At 51.1% G+C, this 12,758-nt stretch overlaps 1 protein-coding gene across 2 annotated transcripts in view; it reads left to right on the top strand.

The window, feature by feature from the left end:
- Nucleotides 1-12,758, top strand: part of arap3 (ArfGAP with RhoGAP domain, ankyrin repeat and PH domain 3) — a 28,375-nt gene that overhangs the window by 12,016 nt on the left and 3,601 nt on the right. The window contains exons 2-25 of one of the 2 annotated variants that reach the window (XM_030102204.1): nt 844-855; nt 5,767-5,920; nt 6,066-6,944; nt 7,029-7,069; nt 7,244-7,326; nt 7,426-7,493; nt 7,576-7,815; nt 8,160-8,229; nt 8,314-8,434; nt 8,528-8,712; nt 8,977-9,083; nt 9,178-9,377; nt 9,516-9,601; nt 9,687-9,869; nt 9,950-10,094; nt 10,188-10,292; nt 10,740-10,896; nt 10,982-11,084; nt 11,180-11,378; nt 11,530-11,593; nt 11,681-11,844; nt 11,949-12,161; nt 12,401-12,506; nt 12,597-12,744. In XM_030102204.1, the coding sequence (XP_029958064.1) occupies nt 5,847-5,920; nt 6,066-6,944; nt 7,029-7,069; nt 7,244-7,326; nt 7,426-7,493; nt 7,576-7,815; nt 8,160-8,229; nt 8,314-8,434; nt 8,528-8,712; nt 8,977-9,083; nt 9,178-9,377; nt 9,516-9,601; nt 9,687-9,869; nt 9,950-10,094; nt 10,188-10,292; nt 10,740-10,896; nt 10,982-11,084; nt 11,180-11,378; nt 11,530-11,593; nt 11,681-11,844; nt 11,949-12,161; nt 12,401-12,506; nt 12,597-12,744 (3,741 nt within the window). In that variant the 5' untranslated portion in view covers nt 844-855; nt 5,767-5,846. Of the gene's footprint in view, nt 1-733; nt 856-5,766; nt 5,921-6,065; nt 6,945-7,028; nt 7,070-7,243; nt 7,327-7,425; nt 7,494-7,575; nt 7,816-8,159; nt 8,230-8,313; nt 8,435-8,527; nt 8,713-8,976; nt 9,084-9,177; nt 9,378-9,515; nt 9,602-9,686; nt 9,870-9,949; nt 10,095-10,187; nt 10,293-10,739; nt 10,897-10,981; nt 11,085-11,179; nt 11,379-11,529; nt 11,594-11,680; nt 11,845-11,948; nt 12,162-12,400; nt 12,507-12,596; nt 12,745-12,758 lie in introns of those variants that run through there. The other variant, XM_030102193.1, reaches the window with a different exon arrangement.

Below are 12,758 nucleotides of genomic sequence, written 5' to 3' on the forward strand. Positions count from 1 at the left end.
TGTTTTTCATGTGCATTTTATTTTATTATTCTTTTTATTTTAATCTTCTTTGCAGGGTTTTATTTTAAATATGTAAATTTATTTTTGTGTGTATGTGTGAGCACTGCTGCTAACAATGAATTTCTCCACTGTGACATAAAGGGAAATCAATCATCACTTTCATCTTCATCACAGTTTTCACCATCTTCATCAGCAGCCATCGAATTCCCTACAGGGAACAGAGACCTGATAGAAACTCTACACACAGGGACAGTCATGCACGCATAGAGTAGAAAGAAACATCTTGACTTCTTGTGTATATGTCCTGTGCTTTGGGGATGATGGACAAATAAAGCTTGTTGGTTCAATCATACCAAATAAATAAATAAATAAATGCCACCATAGCATGCAAATTTGTTTTAATAAAATCAATTATCGATGGATCTTTGCAAAAAATAATGCATCCATTTTTTGCACAGTCCAGTCAGTAGATCACCCAAAAGTGCTTTGCATGAAATAGAATGAATAAATAAATAAATATTCAAACCCACCTTTTTTTTCTTCGAATTAGTTAAAGTACTGTAATCACGTGAGTCAAGTGGGATCCTGCAGGGAATCGAACCCGAAACATGAGCAGCTTCCTCTCTGTTGTGGTTTATTGTGAAAGAGCCCGGAAGCTGCGGCCGCTCGGCTCCTGTTTGACTTCAGTGTCTGAGTTTCTCCTCCCAGAGTCCCGGTCCTCTCAGTCCGCACCGCGCCGAGGACCTCACACCGGGGCAGACCAGGACCAGGAGTTCTACCTGGAGTAGGACCAGGACCAGAACCGGAACCAGGACCGGGATCAGGACCAGGACCAGCAGACAGTTGAGATCAGAGGTGAGGTTTGTTCATCTGTTTGTCTGAGCTGGAGAGAGTTCAGGAGTCCGACAGGGAGTCCCCGGTCTGGGGTCTCCGTGCCGGGCTCTCACCGGGGGTCCGAACTCGGACCGGGATCGTGACCGGGATCTGGATCTGGATCTGGATCTGGATTTGGATCTTGATCTGACGGTTGTTGGGTTCGAAGTGTCCGCTGAATGAGACTGTCAGTGACAGGAGTCCTCAGAGGGACCCCTCCTCTCCCCTCCTCTCCTGTCCTGGTCTGAGGTCTCGGATCCCGATTCGGGTCCGGGCTGTAGTCTCGGTCCGGATCAGCTCCCCCCATCGGCCGGTTGATGGGGGAGTTTGTTAAACTTTTATATTTTTATTTTATAAACTTGAATTAGTCTGACTGACTGAGCGCGCGCGCGCGCGCGCCACTTCTCCACGGTTAAACTGGTACACAGACAGTTACAGTGAGCTACAGATGATTCAGTTACAGGATTGCAGATATTTACAGATGTCCCTGAGTCAGTTTCTCAGTAACCTCGGCGAGCAGCAGAGAAAAGGAAGTCCCGTCTCAGGGCTTTTCTTTTTTTTTTTTCTTTTCTTTTTTCTTTATTAATGATGCTGAGCCAAACTCTATTTCAGCACCACAGTCAAAGCTGCATGTTCTTCCTCAGCAAATGAGTCTGATGTTCAGTGTTGAAGAGAGTCTGCGTGCTATTTGGCAATTTTCCTATTTTCCGTGTGAAAAAGACAGTTTGAAACCGTCTGTTTTGCAAGCTGCCCTTTTGGTTCACATGCTGGCAGACTGACATGAACACAGCAGAGTGGAAGTGGTCAGGGCTGTAAAGAGACATGCATATTCATAAGATCTCACTGAATTGGTTGACCATTTTAGAGATATGGGTCTTTGTCTGTATGTGTGTGTTGGGGGGGGTGAAGAGGTGTTTTTAAGATTCTGAGACGATAAAATGTGTCTGGTTCTGTTGGCTGTGGTGCAATAAAGGGTTTTTAATAACCGAAAAAAGACGTCCCCATTCTTTCTACTGTTCACCTCTTTCTGTGGCAAGGGAGGAAGTTTGCACTCCACTGTCAGGGTGGAAGTAGTTGCTGCCCCAGCCGTCCTATAGGGAATGGGTTCTGGGAGCGTCTCTGCCTTTGGCACAGACTCACACCACCAAGGGGCCTGGCCCAAGGAATGCAGAGGGTCATCCTTGACGTCTTGTGGTTTGATCAGTCCTAGGTCCATTTGGCTGCCCTGTATCTGCCCACACGGAGGGGTTCATCGAGCGTTCGGTGTTTGTGGCCTCGGCTGGATTCCAAAACGCATCCTGAGACAAACCATTTCATCGAGGTCGCATGGAGGTTGTGAACTTTTGCTCCCGGGTGGGGTGAAAAGTGTTGAGGTGGGGCGAATTGTTTATCCGAGAGCAAGATGCTTCCCTGCAGGGATGCTCACGGGCCTTACGCAAGCTGCACAGGAAAAGCACACAGCAGACCTCCAGTGAGGGATAATACACGGAGCAGTGGCCACTCAAGGCACACTTCCTCATGTCCGCATGTTTATTCAATATCCTCAACTGGCTGCATGTTTTGTCTTACAAGTTGTGGTTTGGGGCCTTTTCGGAGGAGTTATCTTCCAATTTGTTTATATTTAACCCAGAATATTGTGCAAAGAAAGAATTTCTTTGAAAGTGGATCCCTGAACAAGACCTTTGACCCCCCCCCCAGTAGCTCCATGGCCGCTGCCCTGTGGCCGCCCGCGGCTCCTATGTGTGTAGGCTGACTATGAACAGGGCGGCCTGCATGAGGAGGAACCGTTTCCTCAAGGGGACAATAAAGTGGGAGCTCTTTCATCTGCAGCTGACAGGCTGGAAGAGGAGTCGGAGTTCTGGATGTGTGGAGGTGTGGAGGTGGGGTCTGTACCGAGTGGACCTTTGAAGGCTGAGTTCAGGATGGAGCGTCATGCCCCCGCCAAGAAAAAAAAAAAAAAAAAAACCCGGGCTGTTGGGGAAGTGTGTTCTGTGGAGGAGGAGGTTGTCTGGTGTTAAAGTTTTAGTTAGGGAAGTTTAGTTTTTTGAGTTTGACTATGGAGTGAAAGTTTTTTCATTCATTCAACCATTTTTTTTGGATCAAAAAGAGATTTTGAAAACCTAATTTCTCCTCCTTTCTCCTCTCTCCTCCTCTCTTGTCTCTCCTCTCTCCTCCTCTCTCCTCCTCTCTCCTCTCTCCTCCTCTCTCCTCCTCTCTGCAGTTACAGTCTCAGAACAGGAACAATCGGCCTTCTGTATGCCTCCATAAAGCGTCTCTGTTGTTGTCCTGTGTCCCCCCCCTCGACACCCCCTACCCCCTTTCTTTGTGTGTGTGCATGCGTGTGTGTGTGTGTGTGTATAGCGGGGTGTATATTCGTGTGTGTGTGTGCTAACAGAGATTGGGAGTGTACGCTGTGTGAAGGAAGGTGGAGGTCTCCATGTTGAACTGCACAAAAGCCACGATGGCCAGGACCTCCCCCTGCATCCTGGAGACTCCCCCATAGGGCAAAGACCACCGGGGGGGGTGGGGGGTCTGCAGTGTGAGCTGGTCTGCACCGTGGGGGGGGGGTCTACAGAATGTGGGTCAAATCTGCGCTCTGGTGTGAGCATTCAGACTGTGGGGGGCTTCTAGATGTGAGCCACGGTGGTGAAGGTGCAGCTTTGTGTCGGGGGTGTCTATGATCTGTCTGAGACTCCAACAGGTGGATGTGACGGTGTTGGGAGAAGAAGAAGAAGAAGAAGAAGAAAGAGGATTAAGGCGGGATGGAAGGAATGTGAGACTCTGGGAGGAGACGGGGGAGGAAGGAGAGGAAAGGGTGTGTTTGGCGTTCAGGGAAAAGGATTTAAGCTCATTTGAGAGAATCAATAACAGATTCATGCTCTGTTAGAGGTCGAGATGTTTTTCACTTCAGCTGCAGCTTGTCTGCCAGAGCCTCCACTCTCCATGTCGTATTCCTACCGTCTTCTGTTCCTTTCAGACTTGAAAATCCGACTGTGGCTCTGTAGCTGTGCTTCATGAAATGTTCTGCGCTTGAAATGATGAATTATCTCAACACTGTGACCTTGATGGTTATCCAGCTGATAAGCAGCTCCATTATAATCTAATCCACACTGCAGATGTTTGGTTAATGAAGAACTGTAGTAATAATAATAATAATAATAATAATAATAATTCATGAAAATAAACTTATAATGACCAGTTGTGTGTGTGTGAGTGTGTGTCAGGTGTTTTTCTGAATCGTCTCTGGATGTTTATTAGTGGAAGTCAGATGGGAGGAGTTGCTTCCTCAGCTCCACCTCCACCCACATCCTGCCTCCCCTGAACCTCCTCCTCCTCCTCCTCCTCCTCCTCCTCCTCCTCCTCCTCCTCCTCCTCCTCCTCCTCCATGTGTTGAGTTCTCATTAAGGAATCTCATCATTATTATTATTGTTTTACTTGTTTTTTAATTAAGAGTTTAAATTTGACCTGAGAGGTTTTGATTCGGAGTGCTTTACATTTAGAAGTGTGTGTCAGTGCATGTGTTCATGCAAACACACACACATTCTGCCGTGCCGTGATCCTGGGAGCTCTGTGAAAAGTCAGCAGAGTGTTAGTTTTAGGAGCGTCTGTTGCAGAAGTTCTTCCTGCTCCTCTGGAATCAGATGTTTCTGTGTGGAGGAGGAAGCTGCTGTGACTCACATCCTCAGGCTTTGTTTTCCTGCTGCAGTGTGTGTGAGTGTCTGTGTGCACTTCGCTGTGTGAGAGTGTGTGACTGTGTGTCTGTAACTGCGCTGTGCGAGTGTGTGTGACCGTGTGTCTGCCTGCACTGCACTGTGTGAGCCCCATTGTTACTGTGGCACATCTTATGTTGTCAGGTTTAGTGTCAGTGACAGTGTTTTAAAATAGTCCAACGTCTTGTGTATTAAAGTAGTGCAGTGTGTTTTTGTTACTCAGTGTTTTTAACAGCTATAAAGTCTTATCATTGCACAGATTACATGTTGTGGTTACTGCTCTTTGCCTCGTCAGGAGAAGGTCACAGAAACATGCATGTGAGATTAATTGTTGACCCAAAATGGCCCTTAAGTGAGGATGCGAGTGCGTGTGGTTGTTTGTCTGCCTGTGTTTGTCCTGTGATGAACCGGCAGGATGTCCAGGGTGTACCGTCACACCCACAGTTAACAGGGATCGACTCCTGCAACCTCCTGCAGTGCTGAACGGGACAAAAGGGTCTTAATGATGCACGGAAAGCACAGCAGTGAGTGTGCTAAAGTGGATTTAGTGGGTTGCTGTTGACAAGTGTGTTATATTTGTGCACTGTGCCACAGTTGTGGATTGCGTCATAGTAATTGTCACCATCGCTTGTTGAGAAGTACAAAATGACGAAGCTTTAGATCTACGAAAAACTCCTAAAATACAACACCAACCAATAACCCAGTGTTTCTGACAGGCAGGAACCTACATGGATGCAAAATGTAGACAATCCGCAAACCTCCTACTAAAAGCCTTTTCTTTAATACACAAAAACCAAGAAACACGAGACAGCGAAAGAACAGGACTTCTGGAGCGCTCTTTTGTTCAGGGAGCTAAAAGCTGACGGACTGGCTTCGGGCTGAGACAGCCAGTGGTGATGGCCTGTCTGAATACCACGGCTGGACAGCAATTAGCACACACCCAAACCTGAGAGAGAGACGTGTGGTGTGTTTTAGGTATGTGGTGTGATGCAGCAGTGCGGTGGTGCAGTAACGTTTAATACAGTTGTATTCTGGGTTGTTGTGTGTTATTTTGGTCATTCAGAATAAGTATGAAAGGTCCAGCTGAAATAAAACGACTAATCAGGAGTCTGCTTTACAAACGTTTATGGAGATTTCATCTCAGTCGGTCAGTAACCGTCATGTTTGCCTCTCTGTCCGGCAGATGGACGTCTGTCCTCCGTCCCCGCTCTAGGTCAGTGATGGCCGACGTGTCCACAGGCAGTGAATCCCGAACCGGACTCCATGTTGGTTGTCATGGCCTCGCTGGATGGAAGCACGCCGGTTGAGACGTTTCTGGCAGCAATCCATCTGGAGAGGTGAAACTCGCATCAATACTCTCAGTTTCCACAGCCGGACCAATCAGGCCGAAGACATGAAGACCTGATGAATGTCTTTTGAGTTATTAGATCATCGCTTTGTAAGGCCATCATAATGACAACGTGTCCCGTCTGTTCCCGGCAGGTACTGTGACACGTTCCGTCGAGCCAGTCTGGTTTTGGCTCGAGACTTCACTCACTTGGATCATGACGCCTTGGTCAGTTTGGGAATAACCGCCACCGGACATCGAAAGAGGATCCTACGACTGGTCAGCCATCTCCAGAGGACAGACGGTCAGCGGGCCAATCAGAAAGGAGATCGCCCCCGCGGCCGCTGTCAGTCGGTCTGTTCCTCGGATCAAGGGCGCGTCCAAACGGGACCGGTGGACTTTGAGGCGTTCAGGAACAGTTCGGTGCCAAACCTCGCCACCATGCTGACGAACTCCGACGCCAGTCGGCCGCCGGTGAAACCCGTCCCCAAACCCAGAACTGTCTTCAACCGCCGCCGGACCGCGCCGGTCCACTTCTGCCCCACGCCGGAGCCGGCCCCGCTCCCGCTCCGGAGACTGTCCCAGGAATCCATCTGTTTCACCGTGCTGGAGGACCTGACCTCCGGGAAGATGTCTGCGTCCGGGTCTGACGAGTTATCTGGCTCTAGACCACCAGGTCAGGCCGGAAGGACGAGGACCGTGTGCAGCTCGTCTCTGGATGACGCCGGAGAGTCGTTACCGCCCGTTCCCCCGCGCCTGAGGAGCAGGGCGATGGCGGCGCCACAGGGATCCCCGCCCTCTTCTCCACCTGTACGCACCGAGCAGAGCCCGGCTGTTTCCCCCCTGGCCTCCCATCCTGCTTCCTCTGGCAACTCCCCCGGGCCGGGGGCAATGGAGATGGTCTCCAACGACATCTACTGGGGTACCTTACCCACCGCCGCTGGCCCCAGTGCTCATAGGAACTACTGCAGTCAGAAATCAGCACCTCCGACTCCTCCGAGGCAGACCCCGGACCGGAACCCTGAAAGAAACAGGTTGGTCAGCTGTTTCATCGAAGGTCTATGAGAGAGCACCACCTTATCTCTCTGTTCGTTACTGATCACTGTGTGTGTTTTCAGTGGCAGCACTTTAAGTAACACCTCTTCAGGATCAGCCAGAGGTGAGTCCAATCTCCCTGACGTATCTGAGGATATAGTGAAGTTTTTTGGTTTTGTTTTTCAAATAAAAATTCAACAGAATTGTGATCTGCTAGTTTAAAAGCTCAAGTTTCCTCAAATGGTTTTCATCTGAATGAAGAGGCTCGGTCTTAGTGTGGGTTTATTCTGCTAAACAGAGTCGACGGAGGATCCAGAGGAGGAGATCAGTCCATACTGTGAAACGGTTTTTCAGAACCGACGACAGCTGGATGTCAACGAGGTGAGGGTGAAAACCTGCCGCCGCTTTTCTTCACTCTACACTCCTTCCTCCCCGCTCATCCTTCAACACAAGACCGCAAACAACATCCTTTATCTGCAGACGGAGAGATTCAGATCAGATGGGCAGGACCTGAGGGGGTGCGAGGACAAACACGCTGAGGATCATGGGTAAATAAATACACTGAGTGGTAATCCTGAGAGCTGGTGTTGTGCTCATGGGGGGCTGATCCGGTCTGTTGTTGACCTTCAGGTCTCAGAAGCAGTCCTGGACAAAGCGTCTGTCCCATGCTCTGCTCTCCGGAGATTCTCTGGGTTACAGCACGCTGGGGGAGGCTCCGCCCCCTCTCCGCAGTCACCTTCTGCCGCATCACGTCTCCTCCTCCGAGGCCGAGGAGGACCTGACCATTTCCCCGTACGCCAGCTACACCTCCCTGACAGAGAGAGCCCCCCCGATCATCAGCGGCTGGCTGGACAAGCTGTCTCCGCAGGGGTGCGTTTGATTCATAGACCTGCTGGGGCCTGGCCAGGAGCTCCTGGATCAGTTTAACTTCCACAGGTTTAATGTGTGCTTGTGTGTTGGCCAGGGGTCAGAGGTCAGGGCACGCTGCTCTGCTGCGTCTCGTCCTCTCTGCTCCTCCCTGTATCTCTTCCCTCCTGAGGAGCTGCCTCATCACCGTCCTCTCCTCCTCCTACTCCTCCTCTTTCTCTCGGTGTGTTTCTGTTTTCCTCTCACGGCTGCTCTTCAAACTCTCTGCGTCTGAGCTCAGTCTGTCTGTGTTCACCGACCCGCCGTGTCCTCTGTGGTCATGTTAATCCTGCGGTTGTATTTTTCAGGAACTATGTTTTCCAAAAGCGTTTTGTGAAGTTTGATGGGAAGAACCTGATGTATTTCGGCAGTGAGAAGGTAGGCAGCCTCCACCACCGTCACCATCACCGCCATTACTCTATGCTGAGCTACACACTCTCACCTGTGTCTGCTGCGTTCCAGGATGTCTACCCTAAAGGAGTCGTCCCATTGGCTGCGATCCAGATGGCTCGTCCAGCTAAGGACAACAAGTTCGAACTGGTGACTTGTCAGCGGATCTTTGTGTTCAGAACGGATAATGAAGGTATTTGGGCTGTTAGATCGTTTCGCACACGCCGATGACGACATAGCGTAGGGATGCTGACGGTACTGGTGTCGTGTGTGTCCCGTGTGGCAGTGCTGCGGCGGCGCTGGGTGTCCATACTGCAGGAGCACGTCAGGGAGCAGCTGGTGTTCGGACGCCGGCGTTTCGGACCGGGATCGCACTGCCAGAAGCACGGATCCCTGGAAATGAAAGGAGTCAAATCCAAAGTGTACGCGGCGATCAACACCGACCAGATCTGGCTGCACAAGAACGAACAGGTGAGAAGAGGTGAGAACAAAAGCAGAACTGAGGGGAACAGCGTAAAATAGAACAGGTGGGAAGAGCTGGGAAAAACTGAGAAGGGAACAGCTAAATACTTTGGAACAGAAGAGCTGAGAACAGGTGGAAACAGGTGAGACCTGGTGAAAAAACAGGGTGTAACTACAACAGGTGAAAAGAAGTAGGAACAGCCTAGAAAACCTGAAAACAGCAGAGCAGGTTAGATTTGAGTTGGAAATGATCACATCTATGTGTGTCCGCAGTGTTTCCGCAATGGAATCGGAATCACGGTGATTGAAGCGCGAGGAGCAACGATTCGAGACGGAAAGCACCGCAGCTTTGACCTCATCACGCCGTACAAGAGCTTCAGGTTGGTAGAAGGACGCTGCTCAACTCTGCAGCCAGTTCCCGTTCAGCTTCCTTCACTTTGTGTTTTCCACCTCGCTGTTCTCCTGCCTCTTCAGCTTCACGGCAGAATCGGACCGTGAGAAGCGGGACTGGATGGAAGCGCTGCAGGAGGCCATCGCGGAGACGCTGTCGGATTACGAGGTGGCGGAGAAAATCTGGTCGAACCGATCAAACCGGACGTGTGCCGACTGCAAGGCCCCGAACCCAGACTGGGCCTCCATCAACCTGTGTGTGGTCCTCTGCAAGAACTGTGCAGGTACAACCAGAACCAAGCACAGGCTCATCTCACACCAGATACCTGAAACAAACAGATATGAACCACATATTAGCCGCCAGACGCCAGCATCTCTAAAAACAGGTCAGCGTAACTCTTGGTGTGTGTGTGCGTGTTTAGGGCAGCACAGAGGTTTGGGCTCCATGGTTTCCAAAGTTCAGAGTTTGAAACTTGACACGAGTGTCTGGAGTAACGAGATCGTCCAGGTGAGTTGAGGAGCTTCCCGTCTCCATCGTGTCGAGCTTCAGCTCACCCGCAGACTCCACTGATGCTTGTCTGTCCGCCGCTCAGCTCTTCATCATGGTGGGAAACGATCGGGCCAATGACTTCTGGGCCGCTCGCGTGTCTCCGGCAGACGAGCTGGACTGCGACGCCTCGCCCGAGCAGCGGAGAGACTTCATCACCCAGAAGTACAAGGAGGGTCGATTCCGCCTCCCTCACCCGATGTTCGGCAGCCAGGAGGAGCTGCTCAAGGTGCGAGAACGTCTCCTCACATGTCGTCGAGTTTTTGCCGCGCCGCGCTTCACGTGTTGCTGGTTGGCGTCTCTTGTCAGGTCTTGTGTTCGGCGGTCTCCGAGCAAACCCTTCTGAAAACCGTGACTCAGATTTTCTCGGAAGCCGAGTCCGCGCGGCTCGCCGACGAATCAAACGGCTCCCAGCAGCAGCAGGGCCACCAGCTGGATTTCCACGACATGTCAGGTAATTTACTGAAATCTACTGTACACCGCAGTAACTACCTGTAACCTGACATCTCCACAACCACAATGGGTGACGTCGCTTTGCCGTCCTCAGATCCCAGTGTTTACGATGAGATCATGCAGCCGGTTCTTCACTCTGGCTTTCTCTACAAATCCAGCTCGGTCAGCAGAGGGACGCTGTCCAGAAGAACCCGGGAAGGTAGGAGGAGGCCGCTCAGTCCTGATTGAGTGGAGATGAGAGAGTAAAACAGGAGAGGAGCTGGATAGATGAAACATCTATTATTACACTGGTTGAAATTCCAGAAATCTCCAAGGGGCAGCAGCCTGAAAACCACACGTTGCTCTCAGCTTCGTAACACGTCATCAGGACTCAGTGCAGACTGTTGACACAGTTACGTGAACGCTCTCATGATACAGAGGGTTTTAGTCCAGTTTTTGATCTCTGAATCAACATGGTTCTTTCTCATGTTAGTAAGATCTCACAGATGAAAGAAAGACATCCTGCAGACTATAGATTAGTCAAAGGATGAGTACTCTTTAGAGAAAACACTCTGACCATTCTTTTAACACCAGAAACCATCCAGCATGACTGTCTGTTCATAGTTTGGGCCACATGTTAAACTTCAATAATGCTCTGTTGTTGCAGACTTCCAGAAGTTCTGGTGTACAGTGGATCAGTCCCTCCTCCTCTACGAGTCCGATCGGTCGTCTGACCCCTACCTGCAGATCAGTGTTAAAGATATTGTGTGTTTGGGTGTCAACAGACCCGACTCCTCTCCCTCCAACCACGGATTCATTGACAGGTTCTCCTCGGCTCAGCCATGTTTGGACCCTGAAGAGTCTTTCATTATCTCTCCGTCTAACTGATGCGTTTCTTTTCCGTTGCAGGTTTCGTTACACTTTCGAGTTGTACTTGAGGTCAGATAAAGTGTATCAGTTTGGTTTGGAAACAGCCGACGACCTGCACAGCTGGAGCAGAGCCATCGGGAAGGTCCGACGCTTCAGTCTCAGCTCTGGTTCTACGTTGTATTTCGATCCGGATCCCGTGCGGCGAGCTCTTCGCTCATCTCTGTGGCTCTTCTCCAGGCCGCCACCCCGCTCAGCTGCCACTGCCTGCTGACGCGTCAGTTCGAGCGCGTGGGCCTCCTGCGGTACCGGGCCATGCTGGACCCTCAGCAGTGGAAAGAGGCGCACTTCGTCCTGCAGAAATCCAACCTCTTCATCTGCCCGCACAACGAGGGAGCGGCCGAGGACATCATCAACCTCAACCGCCTGCAGGAGCTCAGTCAGTGTCTCCACGCTCCTGTTCCTGCTTCTATGTTCCAGGTCTAGCTCCAGGTCCTGGTTCTGGTTCCAAGTCCAGGTCCAAGGCCTGGTCTACTGATGCAGCGGGACTGTGGGTTGCGTCAGCTGACAAGTCTGTGTTTGTGTTGAAGGTGTCGTCTCGGAAACCGAGAACCAGGATAAGAAGGACGTCCTGGTTCTGGTGGAGAAAGGAAGGTAAGAGGAGAGGTCCCGGGGGAACCGCCCCGTTCTGGTTCTGGATCTGGTTGTGGTTGTGGTTCTGATCGTAGATTGGTCTTTCAGGACTCTGCACCTGCAGGGTGTCTGTCGGACGGACTTCTCTCTGTGGCTCGCAGACATCCAGCGGGCGGCCGGCGGGAAAGGCAACACGCTGAGAGAGCAGCAGCTGAGCAGGAACGACATCCCCATCATCGTGGACAGCTGCATCGCCTTCATCACCCAGTATGGTGAGGAGGAAGAGGACGGTGTCCGACACAGGAGTCCTCACGTCCTCGTACAGCAGCTTCCAGTCGGACAGGCGGCTGGCTGACGCTTCCTCTGGTCCCTGCAGGTCTGGGTCATGAGGGCATCTACAGGAAGAACGGAGCCAAGTCCAGGATCAAACTGCTCATGGAGGAGTTTCGAAAAGACGCCCGAAACGTCAAACTGCGGATCGGTGATCACTTCATTGAAGATGTGACCGACGTCCTCAAGAGGTTCTTCAGAGAGATCGAAGACCCCATTTTCATGGCAGACCTCCACCCATTGTGGCAGGAGGCAGCGAGTGAGTCCACTTCAGTTCAGACCGCCGTCTCCACGGTCAGGTTCAGGTCTTCAGTCTGTATTTTTTGGTTCAGGTGTAGGTATTCATTCTCTTAAGATCTGTTTCTTCAAACGTACTGAAGCAGCTCATTATAACATCAGCAGTCCAGTGACAGACCGGGTAGACCTGGTCTGTAACACTTGTAATGAAGAGGATGAGTCCATGTCCGCGTCCTCATTCTGTTCTTTTCATGGCTTCAGAAATCTCCCCGAAGCACTCGAGGCTGGAGCGTTACAAAGAAATCATCCGCAGCCTTCCACGAGTGAACCGGACCACACTGGCTGCTCTCATCAGCCACCTGTACAGGTGAACTCACTCCCCATCACAAACACCACCAGCATCAGTCTTCATCTCCTCCTCCTCCTCTTCACTGGGGTCTCCTCCTCTCTCCCTCAGGGTCCAGAAGTGTGCCGACCTGAACCAGATGTGCACCAAGAACCTTTCGCTGCTCTTCGCTCCCAGCTTGTTTCAGACCGACGGGAAGGGAGAGCACGAGGTGAAGATCGTGGAGGATCTGATCGATAACTACCTGCAGGTGTTTGACGTGAGTAACTCCAC

Source organism: Salarias fasciatus, chromosome 2 (assembly GCF_902148845.1).
Source record: "Salarias fasciatus chromosome 2, fSalaFa1.1, whole genome shotgun sequence".
In the NCBI taxonomy this organism is placed as follows: domain Eukaryota; kingdom Metazoa; phylum Chordata; class Actinopteri; order Blenniiformes; family Blenniidae; genus Salarias; species Salarias fasciatus.